The sequence below is a fragment of the Salmo salar genome, chromosome ssa12, assembly GCF_905237065.1.
Source record: "Salmo salar chromosome ssa12, Ssal_v3.1, whole genome shotgun sequence".
Lineage (NCBI taxonomy): Eukaryota > Metazoa > Chordata > Actinopteri > Salmoniformes > Salmonidae > Salmo > Salmo salar.
The window spans coordinates 21,238,144-21,260,447 of NC_059453.1; the positions used below are offsets into that span (position 1 = coordinate 21,238,144).

General features: G+C 43.5%; 2 protein-coding genes and 1 long non-coding RNA gene across 4 annotated transcripts; 2 read left to right on the forward strand and 1 right to left on the reverse strand.

Annotated features, from left to right (window-relative positions):
- Window positions 1-272: 272 nt before the first annotated feature.
- On the forward strand, window positions 273-9,998 carry LOC106564522 (dnaJ homolog subfamily A member 3, mitochondrial). 2 transcript variants are annotated; one of them, XM_014130645.2, is made up of 14 exons: window positions 273-398; window positions 667-851; window positions 1,296-3,298; window positions 3,741-3,880; window positions 4,118-4,201; window positions 4,465-4,680; window positions 5,007-5,159; window positions 5,521-5,668; window positions 5,799-5,863; window positions 6,120-6,248; window positions 7,776-7,891; window positions 8,289-8,386; window positions 8,651-8,783; window positions 9,291-9,998. In XM_014130645.2, the coding sequence occupies exons 3-13, from the start codon at window positions 3,094-3,096 to the stop codon at window positions 8,767-8,769; spliced, it is 1,473 nt and encodes a 490-aa protein (XP_013986120.2). In that variant the 5' UTR covers window positions 273-398; window positions 667-851; window positions 1,296-3,093; the 3' UTR covers window positions 8,770-8,783; window positions 9,291-9,998. The 2 variants fall into 2 exon arrangements, with proteins under 2 accessions (XP_013986120.2, XP_013986121.2); XM_014130646.2 differs by lacking the exon at window positions 8,651-8,783 and having other exon boundaries at window positions 287-398.
- Window positions 9,999-10,635: 637 nt separating this feature from the next.
- Window positions 10,636-20,013, reverse strand: LOC106564524 (uncharacterized). Its single transcript, XR_006757923.1, has 3 exons — window positions 19,854-20,013; window positions 11,637-11,714; window positions 10,636-11,406 (listed from the first exon to the last, which is right to left on the reverse strand). It is a non-coding gene; the product is annotated as an uncharacterized lncRNA (long non-coding RNA).
- LOC123725454 (uncharacterized) lies at window positions 15,187-19,407 on the forward strand. Its single transcript, XM_045691009.1, has 2 exons — window positions 15,187-17,242; window positions 19,156-19,407. Exons 1-2 carry the CDS (start codon window positions 16,340-16,342, stop codon window positions 19,186-19,188), a joined length of 936 nt encoding a protein of 311 aa, XP_045546965.1. The 5' UTR covers window positions 15,187-16,339; the 3' UTR covers window positions 19,189-19,407.
- Window positions 20,014-22,304: the final 2,291 nt, after the last annotated feature.

Consider the following 22,304-nt stretch of genomic DNA (forward strand, 5'->3'; position numbering starts at 1 on the left):
CCAGCGTCCTCTTAAAGCACAATTTCAAAACAGCATTAAGCTTCATGTCCAAGACCTTTGGTTTCATTGAAAGTATCAAATTGCATATCTTTCTCACCAAACAGCTATAGTCAACCTGTTTGCTTTTATCACATCTGAAAATATTTTACCTGGAGGTTTACTCATTTATGCCTTTGGCTGTTTATTGCCCCAAGTCATTCATTGGCCAGATTTATACAAAACATTCATGTTTTATATTACTGCTAGTCATGTTTTATATTACTACTATTGTACAAAGTACAGATTCCCAGGCGAGACGTCAACAACCTGTCAGTACTTGAGAACTGCTGGTAAAAGGTAGTTGAAGGGGCATTTGAAGTGAATGTGGTTTGGCTGATTCAATATGAAAAACCCATCTGGTGAGTTTAGTTCTGTATATTATTTTGCTCCAAACATAAAGATATAAGATATGCACGATTACTAGCCTAGTCAAAACGGCATACTCTTTCCTTGGCTCAGATTTATGTTGACAATGTATCTGTACACTAGCTGACACCCATTATATTGTTTGCTTTATTTTTTTTATGTGTAAAATTATTGCAAGTCAAGTTCAGATTTCCCCTACCAGACAACTTGTATAATACTCAACCCTTAATAGCACTAAATCCTTCCCTCTTTCGTGACCAGAACGTACATTGGTTGTCATCGGCAACCCTAGAGCTATATCGTGGGCTGCCCTGGAAGGAGGTGAAGAGAAGCCCCTGGGGACCACTGGACTCTGGGGTACTACAGGCACCATCTCAGGACGCTCCCTCTCTGTGGTAAACATGCCTGGTGCAGTAACCACCACCCAGAGCCAGGGGGCGCTACAGGTGAGTGTTGTGTGGTATAGTCTGCTGTGCTTGTGTCTGCCTTGTCATGTGCTATAGGAATCATTGGGATGTCACTACCCTAACCCTAACCTTAACCCTTACCCTAACTTTACCCAGTACCATAACCATTTTAAATTGTAACGTCAGTGTCTGCTGTTTGTCTGTTTTGGATTTCTCTGTTGTTGTTTCTTGTTCTTATTTATGTTCTGTTTTTCTCTGTAGAGTGTGTTGAGACTGGGTGAATCTCAATTGTACATCCTTGATTCCACCTGTCACATCCCCTTGCCTCGTTCTGAAAATACATTGGAGGAACATCAGATCTTCTGCTCCAATCTGCTTTGAGAAGGAGACAAGGAGGGAGGACGTGAGGAATAAAGGAAATACAATTGAGATTTACCCACTGTGAAAGGCACTTCAATCTAAATTGTGACAACTTATCTACAGGACTGGGCTATGGAGTGTCTGTCCCTGTCTGAGTGTTCCAAGGGGGTCCACTCTTTTCTCCTGGTGGCTCCATTGGGTCGTCTCACAGAGCAGGAGAGGAGAGGGGCTCAGTGCATCCGAAGGATGTTCGGAGAGAAGGCCCATGGTTTCACTCAGGTCCTCTTCACCTACGAGCTGGAGCAGAAGGATAGTCTCGAGGATCTACTGAAGGAGAGAGAGGCCCAGAGGCTGGTTGAGGAGTGCGGGGGACGTTTTCACGTCTGCCCAAAGAGCATTGGTGAAGAGCTGGAAGTCACAGGGTTACTGGAAAAGGTCGACTCCATTTTGGATCAGGGCACAGACCGCTGCTACACCGTGGAGATGCACCAAGAAGCTCAACTGCTATTGGTGGAGTTTAGGGAGCAACTTAAGGGCCTATTGGATGGCTTTATCAGACTTAAGAAAAGGATCAATGAAAGGGAGAGAATGCAAGTTAATGTGGAGAATTTGGAACACAGGATATTCAGAGAGAAGCTAGCGAGGCTTCAAGATGAGCTCTTGTTGAAGCAGATGGAGAAAGAAAGAGACCGTGGAATGGAGGTAGAGGCACTAAGCTTTATATATGAGTTGGAGAGGTTAGTTGACAAGCTTGCCCTGAAAAGAGTGAGAGCAGTCGAGGTGGACCATAAGAGCAGAGAGGACGTGCAGAGACTTAGGGAGGAGTTGGGGAGGATGGTGGGTAAAATGGTTACCAATCAGAAACATAGACAGATGTGTCAGGAGAAGGGAGAAGAAGAGTGGGAGCTTCAGAACCTCAGGGAACTGCTAAAAAGACTGAAAAACAACATGAAAAAACAGAGAAGAGAGGGAACAGGAACGAGAAGGAAGGAAGGAAATTAATTTGTGAAGGGGACAGGAAAGAGGGATGAGGAAGAGAGAGAGATTCCAGAGGGAAGCACGGAGGGAGGGTTTGACATGGGTCAACAGTTTAAGGGAATGATGCAGAAGTTGGGGAATATCGGGAATATCAGGAAAAAGGGGAGAGGAGCTTGGAGGAAAGGAACATGTGATTTAAAGGAAATTATCTATAGATTCTAACTATTGGCTACATTAATTTAATACATCTTTTTTTATGGATGACATTCTATGATGCATTTTAAACAAATCAATGAATGTTGATGATATTGTGTGTGTCAGGTTGTTGCATGATTAACTGTTGAATATTTGTTACTAATTCATCATAGCACAAGAGAATAAACAAATAACTTTACCACGTATCATTCATGCATTAATCATATGCTTACCACGCTGAACTTATGACAAAACAATACTGCATATCCATAAGAACTTATAAATAAAGATGCAACAAATCATAGAAATAAAAATTGTAGCTACTCTCAGTGCTTGCCTTGCCCCTCTGACCTGTACATTTTTATTTTACCATTATTTAAAACTAGGCAAGTCATTAAGTAAGAACTAGGCAAGTCAGCAAGAACAAATTCTTATTTACAATGACGGCCTACACGGCCGGATGTGACGCAGCCTTGATTCGAACCAGGCACTGCAGTGACGCCTCTTGCACTGAGATGCAGGGTCCTAGACCACCGCTTCACTCCAATTAAAACTTGTTGTATTATTAATGAATATGATTTGTTTGTTTAGGATTGAATAGTTTGTACGTACGCTTGATTGCATATGACTATTCCTCTTTTGTTTGTTGATATTTGTTAATAAAAAAAAGAAAAAGACCACCGCGCCACTCCGGAGCCTACATACCGCACATGCGCAGTGCACCGCCGGCCTCTGTAGCGATGCAAAGATGGCGTCCTCAGTGGCTGTCTGCACTGCACGTTTACTCAACTCTGTAGGAGTGTCTTCTGGCCATCGTCGGGCTTGCTCGCTGCTTGCCTCGGCGAGACATGGAGAAGCCTGTGTCACGGCGATCTTGGGGACACAACGGTGCAGGATAGGGGGTAACTTTGGCTGTTTGAGACCTGGAAATGCAGTGACATTGAGAATCACAGGTGAGAGAGGAAGGACTGTCTGGAGTTGGTGTCAGTGAACCTAGGTAGTAGTTTGGTTGCTATAGAAAGATATTTGTTTTGTCAATCTTTATGTAAATGTTGTTGTTGTGTTTTCATGTCGCGATCAGACATTAGACACTCTTGGTCGGTACAGCTGCAACAACAATGTACAGTAGCTGAACGTGCAAGATGTAACTGTCCTCAGTCAATGGTCAAGCACAATATGTACATGACACAATTTACAGTGTCTGCACTGGTAGTTAACTACTAACTAGCTAGTCCGTACAGCACACTTCGAAATGTATTCTTCTCATTATTTGTCGAGGTAGTTAGCTATGTCTAACACAGACATGCTAAACACCATTACCCAGAATGCGTTGCTTCAATACAAGGACAGAAGTTATGGCTCTTTGACGCAGCTCATATCTCCTTCTCTCCACAGGACTGAGGTCCCCCCATGTCGTCAGCAGTAGTCACTCCTTCCACACTAGCTGCTCCTCCGCTAACAAACAGGACTTGTATGATGTTCTGGGGGTGCCTCGCACGGCCACTCAGAAAGAGATCAAGAAAGCCTACTATCAGGTGAGAGGGTTGTCTGTTAGGAGAGCCTGCACCTGTAGCTCTGTTGCTGTGTGGGTTGTGGTTGTAGAAATATAGGCCTAGATTGTTGTCATTATGGGAGTTCTACACGTACGGAGTTCTAGAATGTTCATAAACATTGATTCAAACTTCAGTTGTAAACATTGAAATAGTACATGGCCTTGTCCAGTGAAATCAGCTGGGTAGGCTATATAATACCATTGGTCTATCCTATTCCAGATGGCTAAGAAGTACCACCCAGACACCAACCAGGATGACCCTCAGGCCAAGGAGAAGTTTGCCAAGCTGGCAGAAGCCTACGAGGTAGGCATTCAATTGGTCCCTGGCCTAATTCTCCAAATTCAAGTCCTGTATGTTTTCGACTGGCCAAGAATTACATTTCCAATATATCAAAACGCTCTGCCAAGCCAGGCATAGGATCTGATGGGGAGCTGATCCTAGATCTGTACCCATTTGAGCAACTTCTAGTCTCTTCTATATTATCTATAGATGGACAGTGAGACACAACCCCTTAGCAATGACTGGGATGTTGTTCCTGATGTTGTTCCTGATATTGTTCCCCCAAGGTGCTGAGTGACGAGGTGAAGAGGAAGCAGTATGACACGTACGGGGCGGCAGGCTTCGACCCCGGCCAGGCGGGAGGGGGGGCGGGGGGACAGCAGTACTGGAGGGCTGGGGGGGCCAGCGTCAACCCAGAGGAAATGTTCAGGAAGATCTTCGGGGAGTTCACAGGAGCACAGGCTTTTGGAGACTTCAACAGCATGTTTGAACAGAGGCCAGAGGTGTGGTTATAGCATGTTATAACAGATGAATAACCCGGTTATAACACTTTTCATGATTCGGCATAGAATTAGAATTGGTAGAATGTACAAGTTCTAATTAACAGCAATGTTACATGATTTCATGTGAATGTTTAGAGCTTGCTCAGTTATTCATATTCAGCCATATGTTTTAATCTGTAACTCTTTCTCCCTCTCTCACACTTTATTACCTCCCCCCCATTTTTCTCCCACTATACCTCCATCTCTTTACCCTTTTCTTTCTCTCTCTCTCTCCCTTTTCCTGTCTCTCTGTTCCCTCCCTCTCTCTCTCTCTCTCTCTCTCTCAGTTTGTGATGGAGCTGACGTTCACCCAGGCAGCTAAGGGAGTGAACAAGGAGATGACAGTGAACCTGGACGATGCGTGTCAGAGATGTGACGGTAAAGGTAGCGAGCCAGGAACCAAGGTCCAGCACTGTCACTACTGTAACGGCACCGGCATGGTGAGTGGTGTCAACCAACTGTCACCGTCAGGGACCAGGGCCTGTGTTCCCAAAGCGTCACACAATGATTTATTATAATTTAAAAAGGCAAAACTGATCCTAGATCAGAAGTGCTACACTGAGTACTGATGTTTTACATGGTTGTCTCTACCATGACTGTATCCCATTTATAAAACAGAAATCTCAGGGAGGCAGTATCCATTATAAATTCACTATCTACTCAATTTACTGCGGGGCTTAACCTTTTTGATCCACACTCCCACAACTTATTAAGGCACCTTTATTATCATTATACTGTAGTAATAGCCATGTTAAAAATGTCTGATAATCTCAATGTTAGTCTCTGTGCTGCCCCCTGTAGGAGTCTATAAACACTGGTCCCTTCATGATGCGCTCTACGTGTCGCCGCTGTGGTGGGCGGGGCTCCATCATGACCACGCCCTGTGTGATGTGTCGCGGCTCGGGACAGACCAAACAGAGACAGACCGTCACTGTGCCTGTACCCGCAGGTGAGAGAGAGACACTGACTGTGTGTGTGTCTGGTTGGGCCATGGTACAAGGAGACAATTGTTCAATGACGTGATGAAAATGCAGATTGACTTCAGACATGGACTGATGTTTTATATTGTTGTCTTGCAGGAGTAGACAATGGACAGACTGTACGAATGCCAGTGGGGAAGAAGGAAATCCACATCACATTTAGAGTAAGTATGGACAGGAGTTTGGGTGTGTAGATATCTAAACTATTGCTCATGTCAATCCTTGTTTGATTGATTGTTTGTTCTGATGATCCAGCTTTGCTTCGGCTGACCGACCTGAAGCCTTACTAATATTCTGGAGACCTATCCAATATAAAAACATCGGGGAGACAATTATATTTTTCTCATTTGTGAAACACTTATTATGACACTGTTATATTTGTGATGGTTCGGATGGTCCGGTCTCTCCTCTTCTCTCCAGGTCCAGAGGAGTCCAGTGTTCAGACGTGATGGTATCAACATCCACTCTGATGTACACATCTCTGTAGCCCAGGCTATTCTGGGGGGCTCTGCTAGAGCACAGGGACTCTACAACACCATAGATATACAGGTGAGAGGGGGAGAAAGAGTTAGATCTCTGTAGGCCAGGCTATACTGGGGGGGCTCTGCTAGAGCACAGGGACTCTACAACACCATAGACACACTCACCGGCCAGTTTGTTAGGTACACCACACTGTTCGCCAAACTGAATCGAGTCACGTGGCTTGTTGTATAAAGCAGGCAGACGGGCATCAAGGCATTCAGTTACTGTTCGGTTAAACGTTAGAATGGGTAAAAACGAGTGACCTAAGCGACCTTGAGTGTGGTGTGATCGTCGGTGCCAGGCGCGCCGGATCCAGTGTCTCAGAAACGGCCACCCTCCTGGGCTTTTCACACACAACAGTGCGACAATCAAAAAACATCCAGTCAGCGGCAGTCTTGTGGGCTGAAACAGCTCGTTGATGAGGTCGAAAGGAGAATGGCAAGAATTGTGCAAGCTAACAGGCGTGCCACAAACAGACAAATAACGGCGCAGTACAGCAGTGGTGTGCACAACGGCATCTTGGAACCCACAACTCAACGATCCTTGTCACGGATGGGCTATTGCAGCAGACGACCACACCGGGTTCCACTCCTGTCAACTAACAACAAGAAGAAGCAGCTCCTGTGGGCATGTGAACACTGGACATCTGAGGAGTAGAAAAACATCACCTGGAACATGACAGTGAGTTCAGTTTAGTTGAGTGGCCTGCGAAGTCCCCAGACCTCAACCCTATAGAGCATCTTTAAGATGAAATGGAACGAGATGTACCACCAGTCCAATCTGCAGTAACTGTGTCACCATGGACCAACATCCTTGTGGAACGTTTCTGACACATTGTAGAATACCCTGAAGAATTCAGGCTGTTCTGGAGGCAAAAGAGGGGTCTGACCCGGTACGAGATGGGTGTACCTAATAAACTGTCCGGTGAGTGTATACGTGTGAGAGGGAGGGAAGGAGAGAGAAATCAGTTGTTTTCTGCCCGGTCACACTTACTCTACAACATTATAAGCATCCAGGTGAGGGAGGGGAAAAGGAACTGTATCCCTGACTATTGAATTTTGAAGTATTTCAATGTTTGGGTGTCATTTTGTTCAGTATGTATTACATTACCACATCTTTCAATCTGACAACCATCTGGAAATATGACATTAGATACATGTTATACTGACCTAGTCAATCTGACAACCATCTGGAAATATGACATTAGATACATGTTACACTGACCTAGTCAATCTGACAACCATCTGGAAATATGACATTAGATACATGTTACACTGACCTAGTCAATCTGACAACCATCTGGAAATATGACATTAGATACATGTTACACTGACCTAGTCAATCGGACAACCATCTGGAAATATGACATTAGATACATGTTACACTGACCTAGTCAATCTGACAACCATCTGGAAATATGACATTAGATACATGTTATACTAACCTTAGTCTTGCTTGTCCAAGCTGAAGGATCTACTTGGCTTGTGTCGTTAGACACACTGTCAGATGTGAAAAGAGACTGGATTGACCGAACCACTGCCCTTTGTTTTGTAGATCCCTCCGGGTTGCCAGGCCGACCAGAAGATCCGTCTTCAGGGAAAGGGGATCCAGAGGATGAACAGCTATAGTTATGGAGATCACTACGTTCACATCAAGATCAGAGTACCTAAGTAAGAGAGAACACACACACAGAGATGTGCGGGGACACACACTCCCATAAACACACACTCCCATAAACACACACAAATCAAATCTAGTTTTATTGGTCGCATACACAGATTTGCAGATGTTATCAAAAGGGAAGCAAAATGCTTGTGTTTCTAGCTCCAAAAATACCTAACAATGCAATACTAAAAAACATAATACGCACATAATCCCATAGGAACGAGAAACAGGCTGAGCGTGTCTGTCAGCGCCATCTGGTGGAGAGTCTGATGTTAACACAGCCCCATTCACTTAACTCAGACTGTTGTCTAGCTAGCATGGTTTCGTGTGACCACTGCTTTCACTTTTTCAAGGTTAAAATAGCATGTTATTAACCATCCCTCTTGTCTTCTACCACTGTAGGAAGTTAACCCGTAGACAGCGCTCCCTGCTCCTGAGCTATGCAGAGGAAGAGACTGACGTGGAGGGGACTGTCAACGGAGTCACTGCTACTACCACAGGTAGGTTGTTTATACCTGGGAATTCTATATAGTTCCACATCCAGATCACCTTGTCTTCTCCTGCCACTGCCAGCCCTCTCAACACACACACACACACATTTTAAATGCTTTACTTAATCTACAAATCACATTACAACAAATAAGGATTCAAACATTTCAAACGCACGCCAAGCACACAAGTGTATACACAAACACACGTGTTAAAACATGATGCAAACATGGGTCGTATTTTGGCTGATGCATGTAGTACCTGTCTTTGTCCAGGTGGGGGCAGGAGTGGGCAGCACTCTGAGTTTGGGGCAGGACAGGACAGAACAGAGGGGCAGGAGAAGAAGAAAGAAGAAGAGGGCATCCTTTCCAAAATAAAGAAAATGTTTAGCTGACAGCCACACCTCAGGTAGGACCCCACAACACCCTAAACATTAGCTGTGTAATGTGTATTTGTCTGACTAACATGAATACTTTACCTTCAGAATACACACACACACTAACATATACATTTCTCCAACCTGCGGTGTGGCTGTCCTATAGTACAGTGGTTCCCAAACTGTGGGGTGGGGTCATCAGGGAGGGCGCGGGTATACAGCACATGAATTTACATTAGACATGGCAAAATGAATAGAATTGCAAGAAAATGTGCTTTAAATCTGCAAAATGTCAGAATACACACACACACACACACACACACACACACTCTAACAGATCACTCTTCCAACCTGCAGTGTGGCTGTCCTATTGTAGATAGTATGTAGGTCTGGATACACCTGCTGCTCATTCCTCTGCTTAGGCCTGTTCTATAGAACCAGACTCACACCTGTAGATGTCTCCCACCAACCCTGACTAATATAGTCACTTTTGGAAGCATTTGTCTGACCTCTTGTTCCCCCCCATTTCCTCTTCCCAGGTAAGAGGTCAACAGGACAATAATGGGAGAAGGTAAGCGACTGGCACTCCGTCCCGCTCACCACCCTCCCTCACCTACCGCCTGGATAGAGGGAGAGAAAGAGGAAGGTAGAGAAATTGAGAGGGGTTTGGATTTGTTGTAAGAACATCCATTTCGACACGGAACGGGCCACCAAGAAAGCCCTGCCACACACGGTTCAGTCCCAAATGACACAGGTGTTGGGTTGAGAAACTAAAACTTGTTTTACCTGGAGGGGATTCAAAATGGACATCAGCAAGGAATACAGAAGATTTGCAAAGAGAAGCGAGGAGAAGAAGCGAAGACAATAATTTGAGCAAGCTTTTCAGATACACAAATTCTGCAGATGATCAGGACCTGTATTCAGAGTAGGAGTGATCTAGGATCAGTTCCCCCTTTGTCCATTAATTGTAATCTGAGGCAAAACTGATCCCAGATCAGCATTCCTACTATGAGACGCTTTATGAATATGGGCCCTGATCTTACAATGGCTGGTCTGGAGAAGTGTCTTAGCACCTCAGGAACCACATCCATAAGAGTGTTTGTATAATCTGTGCAGAATATATTTAGGACACACCCATTGGCATCATGTTGTGGTCTGATAAAGGCTGATGCATTTAGTTGTATTGTCATTGTGTAAGGGGCAACACAGCTGTGCAAGTCTTCGTTAATAAAGTATTGAAACTGAAATACAACTTCATCATACATTAAAATGCTGGATTGTGGTAAACGTATGACTAAAATGTAGTGATAATCATAGTTGTATCAGTGCATATCTAAACCCGTCTGGGCTCCCTGCCTGTGCCATTAAACCCCTACAACTCATCCAGAACGCCGCAGCCCGTCTGGTGTTCAACCTTCCCAAGTTCTCGCACGTCTCTCCACTGGCTTCCTGTTGAAGCTCGCATCCGCTACAAGACCATGGCGCTTGCCTACGGAGCTGTGAGGGGAACGGCACCTCCGTACCTTCAGGCTCTGATCAGGCCCTACACCCAAACAAGGGCACTGCGCTCATCCACCTCTGAGGAAGCACAGTTCCCGCTCAGCCCAGTCAAAACTGTTCGCTGCTCTGGCACCCCAATGGTGGAACAAGCTCCCTCACGACGCCAGGACAGCGGAGTCAATCACCACCTTCCGGAGACACCTGAAACCCCACCTCTTCAAGGAATACCTAGGATAGGATAAAGTAATCCTTCTAACCCCCCCTTAAAAGATTTAGATGCACTATTGTAAAGTGGTTGTTCCACTGGATATCATAAGGTGAATCCACCAATTTGTAAGTCGCTCTGGATAAGAGCGTCTGCTAAATGACGTAAATGTTCTGGAGTACAGTATAAGTGGACTGTGTTTATTTGGCAGCAAATGGAAAACATAGCAACAAAGTAGTAGATATTACATACAATAATGCCACAATCTATATACACACATGCGATCTGTCACAATCACGCACTATTTTCCCTCACCATTCCCTTTTGTTGTTTTTCCCCCCACATTGTTTACCAGTCTCCCTAGCGGTTCTCTGAACCTTAATCTTCTCTCGATCTCCTTCCATTCAAATCCAATTTCATTTGTCACTTCATAAACAACAGGTGTAGACTAACAGTGAAAGGCTTACAGGTCCACCCCAACAGTGTAAAGAATAAAAAATTATAATAGAAAAATAGTAACACAAGGAATAAATACACAATAAGTAACAACAACGTGGCTGTATAAATAGCAGCAGCAGTGTATGTGATGCGAGTATAGAGTCAAAATAGTGCAAAAAGGGTCAGTGCCTGCAGTCTTCTGGTTTGGAGGTTCCACACAACCAGTGCAATATACTGTACATGTTTTTTCTATGACTTTTTTCATTATTTCATCTTAGCGAATCACACTACTGCAGGGTATGGCTCCAAATCAATACATTCTCTAACTCAGCTTCTCATCTCCTCTCCCCTCATTTTCTTAAATACATTGGACATCCAATGTAGAACCTGGTCGAACATCACATTAAAGTTGATAATCATCCACGTTGTCAGAGTCGTCCTCCAGTGCATCACGGTGCCGAGGGGCCCCCCAGGTTTATCACTCTGACCGATCTCAGTCTGCTCTGAACTCACTGTGACAAAAGATAGAAGCAAAATTGAGTGCAGTGTAGCCTACTGTGATGATTCATCTCCTTTGTTATTTTATGTAATAGTTAGCATTTTTGCAGTCTATAGAGGATTAGTGTGTTACAGGTGAATGAGCAATTCTGTGTGTACAGTAATTCAGTCATGATTGGCCGCATGTACACCAAAGTAGTCAGCTGTGGACAAGATACACTTGTAATATGACATGTGTTCTTACTGTCAGGGGGATACAATACAATACTGTGCCTCCTTTGGTTTGTCCTGTTAGTAGGAGGACCTTCTCCAGCTCCCAAAGCTAGTGGGACCATCAAAGAAGAGAAAAAAAAAACAATGTGATATAAGTCAAATACATTGCTAACAACTGTACTTTGACACCAAAATTTGTGTGACAGAACTGGTGCAAAAATAGGTCAGGAAAAGTTACTTTATGGATCCTAGGAAATGTCAGGCTTCTGCACTAGTATTTATCACAGTTGAGCCTATTTGCTACACGGCCAAGTTAGTAGCCTCAACAAGCTCCGTCTCATGTTGAATTAGACATTCATCTATGTTTAAAAAAAAAAACATTTAGAAGTTGTTCCAAACGTCAAATTTAAGGTAGGGGTATGAAATGTTAAATGTTTAAATTACATTGGGATCGTTAACGTTTAGAAAAAGTCGATAGCGGAAAACAAAATCAGTGCAGTTATCACAAAACTACCCCTAACAGGCCCCGATCATCATCATAAAGGGAGAGAAATAAATGTAACTTATAACTAATACAACAATGCTGTAAGTAGGTGAGCTTTCTAATTATTTGCCACGGACATAAAGCGCTCCACACATCGTCGTTAACAGTTGGGAAAATGACAGTGACATGCTGACCACCGCTGTTATTCAATCGTTCCACCCACACTGCTCGCGTGCGGCAACGAGCGTCTGCATAGCCAGGCACTAAAATAGAATTTGGTTCTGTTTGTGACACGTGACGCTCTGCAAGTCCAGCCTCTCCCATCTCCTCATTGGTTTTTAAGTCAACATACCCACGTGGATGATTGAAAGATGAACTGAGGTCCCCACTCCAGTCCAGTTGGTAGTGGTAATGCACCTTAAAGTTGGTTGCCAACTGTCATATAAAGTCCAAAGAAGAAGAAGCCTGAAGGAGGAGAGATGACTAGAAACAAACTCAGTTTACCCTTTTATCTGTGGATTCATTGTCATAGAGGACCTTGTGCATTTCAGGTCAAATTTGTCCCAGGACAAATTAGCTAGCGACAGCAAACTAGCTGGCTAAATTGACATAAATGTTTAATGCTTTTTGACCTGTCCCCAAATGAATATAGTTGGTTCAGAGTTTGTTTTGATATTTCAACCTACGTGTCCTGATCGCGTCTGGTGTGAGTGGACCAAATCAACATGCGTGCGATGGCACACGCACGTGAGGTCTGGTCAGCATGACAGGGAAGTGACAACAGCGAGGCCCTGTATGGCAAGCAGTGGTGTAAAGTACTTAAGTAAAAATACTTTAAAGTACTACTTAAGTAGTTTTGGGGGGGTATCTGTACTTTACTATTTATTTTTCGCAACTTTTACTTCACTACATTCCTAAAGCAAATAATGTACTTTTTAGTCCATACATTTCCCTGACACCCAAAAGGACTCGTTACATGTTGAATGCTTAGCAGGACAGGAAAATGGTCCAATTCACGCACTTGTACAAGACAACATGCCTGGTCATCCCTACTGCCTCTGATCTGGCGAACTCACTAAAACACAAACGCTTCGTTTGTAAATGATGTTAGAATGTTGAAGTGTGACCCTGGCTATCCGTAATTTTTTAAAAAGGTACCGTCTGGTTTGCTTAATGTAAGGAATTTGAAATTATTTACTCACTTTTGATACTTAAGTATCTTTAAAACCAGATACTTTTAGACTTTTACTCAAGTATTATTTTACTGTGAGACTTTCACTTGAGTCATTTTCTATTAAGGGATCTTTACTTTTACTCAAGTATGACAACTGGGTACTTTTTCCACCACTGGCAATAAGCTACTTTGAGAAGTTAAATGAGAAGGTGATAATGCAAACTTTCTTTGGATTGGTGGATACATCTTATTATTTTAATATTGTTTGAATATTCGAGGGGGGATTTTTTTTTTTACGTCAACCGCCTGTATTCAATGGAGAGTGATACTATGCTACTTGCCTCCTAACATGAATATGCATAGCCTTCGAGACTATTCCGATAGTGTTTTTTCTCAAAGTTGCCAGGATGTCACGTGTCCTGCTTATAGCAGAACACTTGTAACAAACAAGCTAAGTATTACGAAACTTCTATTCGATCAAATAAACCTCACGTAGCAAATAAGCCATTACATTTTTTGTTGACCAAATTTGACACGTATTGACCTTCATACAAAAACCTCACTTGGTGAGCGAAATACTAAACGCCACATGCTGGATAAAAAATATTTTGGGCCGAGTTGAGCCTCACTTCGACTCTCTGGGCAGGGTTGCCATGTCCGAAGTTCTCAAAAAAAATTGGGCTACTTTGAAAACAATGTTGTGGTTGAAAATGTATTGGTCGCGGGGTTGCCGTTTTTGGCCTACTTCTAAATTGCACCGCGGTCGCATGACAATTTCCTACAAATATATAAACTCAGCAAAAAAAGAAACGTCCCTTTTTCAGGACCCTGTCTTTCAAAGATAATTTGTAAAAATCCAAGATTACAATGAAGATCTGTGAAGTTCAGGGTTTAAAACACTGTTTCCCATGCTTGTTCAATGAACCATAAACAATTAATGAACATGCACCTGTGGAATGATCATTAAGACACTAACAGCTTACAGACGGTAGGCAGTTAAGGTCACAGTTATGAAAACTTAGGACACTAAAGAGGCCTTTCTACTGACTCTGAAAAACACCAAAAGAAAGATGCCCAGGGTCCCTGCTCATCTGCGTGAACGTGCCTTAGGCATGCTGCAAGGAGGCATGAGGACTGCAGATGTGGCCAGGGCAATAAATTGCAATGTCCGTACTGTGAGATGCCTAAGGGAGACAGGACGGACAGCTGATCGTCCTCGCAGTGGCAGACCACATGTAACACCTGCACAGGATCGGTACATCTGAACATCACACCTGTGGGACAGGTACAGGATGGCAACAACAACTGCCCGAGTTACATCAGGAATGCACAATCCTCCATCAGTGCTCAGACTGTCCACCATAGGCTGAGAGAGGCTGGACTGAGGGCTTGTAGGCCTGTTATAAGGCAGGTCCTCACCAGACAACGTCGCCTATGGGCACAAATCCATCGTCGCTGGACCAGAGAGGACTGGCAAAAAGTGCTCTTCACTGACAAGTTGCGGTTTTGTCTCACCAGGGGTGATGGTTGGATTCGCGTTTATCGTCGAAGGAATGAGCGTTACACCGATACCTGTACTATGGAGCGGGATCGAGGGTCCGTCATGGTCTGGGGCGGTGTGTCACAGCATCATCGGACTGAGCTTGTTGTCATCGCAGGCAATCACAACGCTGTGCATTACAGTGAAGACATCCTCCTCCCTCAGGTGGTACCCTTCCTGCAGGCTCATCCTGACATGACCCTCCAGCATGACAATGCCACCAGCCATACTGCTCGTTCTGTGCATGAGCACGTCTGGGACCTGTTGGATTGGAGGGTGAGCGCTAGGGCCATTCCCCCCAGAACTTGCAGGTGCCTTGGTGGAAGACTGGGGTGACATCTCACAGCAAGAACTTGCAAATCTGGTGCAGTCCATGAGGAGGAGATGCACTGCAGTACTTAATGCAGCTGGTGGCCACACCAGGTACTGACTGACTTTTGATTTTGACCCCCCCTTTGTTCAGGGACACATTATTCCATTTATGTTAGGTCACATGTCTGTGGAACTTGTTCAATTTGTCTGTTGTTGAATCTTGTTATGTTCATACAAATATTTACACATGTTAAGTTTGCTGAAAATCAACAGTTGACAGTGAGGGGACATTTCTTTTTTTGCTGAGTTTATTTCACTGTGACATGATGTTGCTGACTACCAGGCAGTGAGGCAGTCTGTTTCTGTTTGAGTGGTGGGGTTGTCTGTTTTAAGCGCTGCAGCTGAGTCTTATAAGTGAGAGGAGACGGCGCAGTACTTGCTGCAAGTTACAACAAGTTGTAGGTAGCCTATTTAAATGGAAATAGGTGTGTCAAATAATGCCAACGCTTTTTACAACACATTAACGTGCTAGAACTGATGGCCCATATTATGCCTGCTACAACAATGTAAAAAAACAACACTTGTTTCCTGTATTACAGTGAAATGTAAGTGTTGGCATGTGGACTAATATGTTGTTGAGTTGTGTTCTTACACTCGTACAGTCATGCCCTATGAGAGATCTATGACTGCGCATGTGCGAAAATAAATAAAGTGCATTTTCCCCCGTTCTGGTTGAAACACCAATGATGAACATGTGTGTTTATTCCTCCATTAAGTAAACCGGTATTCCTGTCCTGAAGATGTCAGCACCAACAGGTTATGGGCCCAGGAGGGAACATGGAAGCCGATGGAATAGATTATATTTCGACGGAGATGAAAAAAACTACGAGTTATGGGAGACAAAGTTTTTGGGGCACTTGCGTTTGCTTGGGCTAAAGGCCGCCATATTGAGCGTGGATGAAGATGAAGAAGACGGAGAGAAAAATGAAGAAGCCTACGCCGAATTGATACAGGTTTTGGATGATAAAAGTCTTTCCCTGATAATGAGAGAAGCAGCAGATGATGGGAGAAAAGCGTTAAAGATATTGAGGGAACATTATGCAGGTAAAGGGAAGCCACGTGTGATTAGCCTCTACACTGAACTAACTTCTCTTCAGAAAGCCGCTGACGAAAGTGTTACGGACTATATCATTCGTGCTGAGACGGCTATTACAACACTGAGAAATGCTGAAGACTTTAAGTGATGGGCTGTTGATTGCAATGATTCTGAAAGGTTTGCCCGAATCATTTAAGCCGTTTGCCATCCACATTACGCAGAGTGACGAGCCGACAACTTTTGGCAAGTTCAAAACCAAGTTGAGGAGCTATGAAAGCACCGAGAAGTTTAGCGCCATTTCCACTGACGACAACGTGATGAAGGCAAGTAACATTAAAGTTAGCTGGCCAAGAGGGAGAGATAAAGGGACCGAGATAACCTGCTTCAACTGTGGCCAGAAAGGGCACAAGGCCCGGGAATGTACCGTTACTGGAGAGCGCAAAGAACGGAGACAGTGGTGTAGTTTTTGCAAGAGATCCACTCATACTGACGCAAATTGCAGACGAAAAAGAAGAGACAATGTGAAACAAGCAACAGATGCTGAAAGCCACACATTTGCATTCAGAATAAGTGACTGTCAGGTTAGTGGACTGAAACAGAAAGGGCTGATGGTGGATACGGGAGCAACGTCACATATAGTCACAGACATCGGGAAGTTTAAGGAGTTTGACGAGACTTTCAAACCGGAAAAACATTCCGTGGAGCTGGCTGACGGAACAAGAACGAATGGTGTCGCGGAGAGGAGAGGTGCAGCGGAGGTTTACCTGAGAGACAACACGGGTCGTCGGGTAAAAACAACGCTGACGAAGGCGCTGTACGTGCCGTCGTTTCCACAGGACATTTTCTCTGTTAAAGCAGCGACAGCCAACGGAGCTTCAGTCAACTTTCGACAGGGGTGTAACAAGCTCATCCACAAGAACGGTACCACTTTTGACATCAAGGAGTACGATAGACTTTACTATCTTAACACTGTAAGTGATGAAAATGATGATGGATGTCATGGGTGCTATGATATTCACACATGGCACAAAATTCTTGGCCACTGTAATTTTGAGGATGTGTCAAAGTTAGAAAATGTGACAGAGGGAATGAAAATCACAGGTAAGATTGACAAATCTACCCTCAACTGTGAAATCTGCACTCAGGGAAAATTTGTTCAGAGCAGAAACAGAGAGCCTGATGAAAAGGTAAAAGCGGCTCTTGAGCTTGTGCACACTGATTTGGCTGGCCCTATTGAGCCAGAGGCGAAAGATGGGTTCAGATATACTCTAGCATTTACGGATGATTATTCAGGGGCAGTTTTTGTGTATTTCCTAAAAGCAAAGAGTGATACTGTAAAAGCTACTGAGAAGTTTATTGCTGATGTGGCCCCTTATGGGAAAATAAAGTGTGTCAGGTCAGATAATGGCACAGAATTCACAGCCAAAGAGTTCCAGTCACTGCTCAGTAAGAACGCCATAAGACATGAAACTTCAGCCCCTTACTCACCCCATCAAAATGGGACCGCTGAGAGAAATTGGAGAACACTGTTCGAAATGGCAAGATGCATGCTACTTGAAAGCAACCTACCAAAGAACTTGTGGACATATGCTGTAATGACTGCTGCAGTAATTCGCAATAGGTGTTACAATAAGCGTGTAGGACAGACTCCACACTACATGTTTACTGGGAGAAAGCCTGATCTTTCAAAGATGAAAGAATTTGGATCTGTTTGCTATGCATATAGACAGAACAAGAAAAAGTTAGACTCAAGATGTGAAAAGGGTATTTTTGTCAGGTATGATAAAAATAGTCCAGCATACCTAGTCTACTACCCAGACACTGGGAAAGTTCTTAAAAACAGATTAGTCAAGTGTGTTACAAAAGGTGTAGTCGAACACCAAACTCAGACAGATTTGGAAAACAGTGATGATCTTCATGGGGAGAGATTTGAAAACCCCATGCCGAAAGCCAAGATGGCAGATCAAAACTCAGAAGAGACACAAGATGTGCAAATTGAGACTTCAGATGGTCAGAGTCCACGCTATCCAGACAGAGCGAGGAAGAAACCCCAGTACTTAAAAGACTATGAGTGTAAAGTGAAATGTGATGACCAGATACCACCTAGTGTTGACTACTGCTACAGAGTAATGTGCAATGCACCACAAACCTTCAAAGAAGCAATGATGTCACCAAAATCAGAGATTTGGGCTACTGCTATGAAGGAGGAGATGGATTCCCTTAGGGAAAATGATACATTCACATTAACCACACTGCCAGAGGGTAAAAATGCAGTGGGGGGCAGGTGGGTCTATGCGGTCAAAAACAATTCAGATGAGACATACAAGGCAAGATATGTTGCAAAGGGGTATAGTCAAGTGGCAGGAATAGACTATAAGGAGACTTTTTCTCCAACTGCAAATATGACATCAGTACGCTGTTTGATGCAGCTAGCAGCTCAGTATGACTTAGAGTTACATCAGATGGATGTCAAAACAGCATATCTACATGCTCCTATTGACTGTGAAGTGTACATGGAGCAACCAGAGGGTTTTGAAGTCAGGTCAGATACAGGTGAGTAACTAGTCTGTAAACTGAACAAGTCACTGTACGGCCTGAAACAGTCAGGAAGGAACTGGAACAAAATGTTGCATGATCACCTTAGTGAAAATGGTTTTACACAGAACCCAGCTGATCACTGTGTTTATAACAAACAAACTGCAACAGAAAGGATCATTTTGATAATTTGGGTCGATGATCTAATTATCGCTGCTAGTGACTCACTCACAAGTGTAAAAGAAATGTTAAGTGAAAAATTTAAGATGAAAGATCTTGGGAGGCTTGGACATTTCCTAGGCATTGATTTTACACAAAGTGAAGAGAAAATAAGTATTGAATATTGTCCAACGGCAGACATGGCTGCAGATGTTTTGACTAAACCTGTAACGAAGTTCAAAAATGAAAAATTCTTGGGTTACATGTTTGGAATATAAACTGACATTTGTGAGATGAATAACTGTAAGCTAAATGTGTTGATAAAGTTAGGTTGAATACGACTTGTACAGTATAAGAGCAAGTGGGGGTGTTGGCATGTGGACTAATATGTTGTTGAGTTGTGTTCTTACACTCGTACAGTCATGCCCTATGAGAGATCTATGACTGCGCATGTGCGAAAATAAATAAAGTGCATTTTCCCCCGTTCTGGTTGAAACACCAATGATGAACATGTGTGTTTATTCCTCCGTTAAGTAAACCGGTATTCCTGTCCTGAAGATGTCATTCACACATTAAAAATGGATAGTAAACATTTTGTCGCGCGTGCCACTAGTAGATCACTAATCCATTGCCATTAACATTGCAAAGCATAATAACACATTACCTCGTCCTGTAGCCTGCTCAATTAACTACGAAGGCTTTGAGAAGTAAACCAGCCCAGTTCAGTAAGATCACATGTTACCTCGTCCTGTAGCCTGCTCAATTAACTACGAAGGCTTTGGGAAGTAAACCAGCCCAGTTCAGTAAGATCACGTTACCTCGTCCTGTAGCCTGCTCAATTAACTACGAAGGCTTTGGGAAGTAAACCAGCCCAGTTCAGTAAGATCAATGCTGACTGGGACGATAACTTTCATCTGGGACTAAAAGAAAGAAGCTAAATATTGTCACCTTCATCGGTCTTCATTGTCAGCTATTTCAGTCAGAGCAATGAAAGCTTTGTCTGGATCACGCGGCTTAGCAGGTCATGTTTCATTACGCCTCTCCAGCCCCAGAGCTTTTAAATAGTAGGGGGCTGCTGGGTGGAGCGAGAGCAAACGTTTGCTCGCTGCACCCCTTTGCTAGCTCCACCCCAGCAGCACAACGCCCCCCACACCCTACGATTTAAAAACTCTGGGGCTAGAGAGGCGTAATGAAACATGACCTGCCAAGCAGCGTTGCTTCTTATCACACTACTCGCTTAAACAAATATTAAAATGTATAAAAGTAGCAGTAAAACAGTAGCAGTAACGATATGTACTATGAAATGTGCTATGTCAACAAGTAGGTCAAGTGAGCAGTACAAATATATAGTAAAACTTTATAGCAGCAGTCATGGGAGTGATTGAACGTGCTTCACCTTGTGCAAGGGTCGCGGCTTAAGTGGAGCAATAGCGATGTTTTGTGGGGTGACAAGTTGTTGACGTGTTCAGGGGTCCCTGACTCGAGCCCAGGTTGGGGTAAGGAGAGGGACGGAAGCAATACTGTTACAGAGAGTCAGTGGAAATAGTCTCTTAAAATGCAGGTGTACAACTACAGTCTTGTGGCCTGGTGGTGGATGCTCAGTTACAGTCTGCCGATGGAAGCGGAGTGAACAGGCCTTGGCTGTAGTCCTTGTTGATCTTCCGGGGGACAGTGCAGCTGCCTTTACAGGCGGTGATGCAGCCAGACAGGATGCGCTCAATGGTGTATCTGTAGAATCTGGTGTCTTTCAGTACATGACTCCCATCTGGCAACTTTTTGTATAGATGGGACATTAAATGAACATCTTAGCTGGCTCAGCACATTAGACAACACACACACACACACAAGTAAGTGCCAGCCTCTGGGTCGTGGTTTACGGAGCGCTCTATGAAATAAGAGCCCGTATCTTCTTATTCCAGAAATTACAGACAAGACGGGACAGGAATTAAGTTTCACTCCTGTGTAAGTCTCTTGATATGCCACACCCGTCAGTGGATGGGTTATCTTGGCAAAGGAGAAATGCCCACTAACGGTGATGAAAATAAAATGTGTACAACATTTGAGAGAAATAAGCTTTTTGTGCGTATGGAACATTTCTGGGATATTTTATTTCAGCTCATGAAACTTGGGACCAACACTTTATATGTTGCATTTATATTTTCGTTCTGCGTAAATAATAACGAGCACATTGCGAACATTTTGTACAGTTTCAGACCTAAACTATACAAGTAACTCCAAAATGCTACTCACAATTTGCTGCACGCACAAAACAAATATTAGCTAGCCAGGCTCTTGATGTCAAGAGGGGATTCTCTGCTGTTACCAAGCCGAAAAATGCTTGATTTTGGAAAAAGCTAACCACTTACCGAGGTAGCTAACTAACTCCTGAAGTAGAAATTCAAATGCAGATCATTTAGCACATTTTAGACAGTTAACTTAATAGTTCTAAGATATCTAGTTGGCAAACATTTAGTTGTGAATTCCATACTGTAATTAGATCAATAGTGATTTACACTTAATCTAATAAACTATTATGTTGTGGTTATGTGCATGCAGCAACGCGTACATGCCATCTGAAATTAAATAATTAAATAATACGGACAGTGCCTTTGGGAAGTTCTTACATGATCCATTGAAGTGATTTCATTATTCATAAACAAGTTGTTAGTCACTTGATAACATTATAACCACTGGACAATGTAACAACATACTACATTTATAGACAAACTGGTCAAGGGCTTGATGATTAGTTGACAAGTAGAATGTGAGGGGTATTCTTACGAAGCAGGTTTGAGGAGTTAGCCAGGAAACTTTGGTCAACTCTGAGTTCAACTCGGGATAACTGGTCATACCAAAGTGGCTCACTTTTTCGCCAGGTGTATTTCTATGGCAACGAATCCTTCAGAACTAACCGGGTCAGGCTAACTCACGGCTAACTCCATTCATTTCCCCCGTAGGAATATCTGAACGAAACTGAACATTTCCGGGTTTTAGGACTAGAAGTTGGCGAGCTATATGACTGAGCCACGAGTTGTAGACCAAAATCACATTCAGATCCCCTTCATTTGACCTAGACGACTGAGGTGCGTTCAGTTCGCTTGAACATTTGATACATTACTGAACAGTTTGTACTGAACGACACGTTTCCTCAAAACGTTCTTGTACGTTCTTGAACAGACTTTGAGGTACGTTTGCTCCTGTTTGGTGTTGTGTAAAAAAAAGTGTAATATTAAAATATATCACATTCCACGTTTAGTAATGACAGTATGCATTTTAAACTTCACGGACAGAAACACTCTTGTATGTTTTATCGATAGGAGTGGGGGAAAAGGTGATTTGTTAAGCTTACCAAAGCACAGCATAGTACGCATTAACGATAAATAAGCAGGATTTGCACGG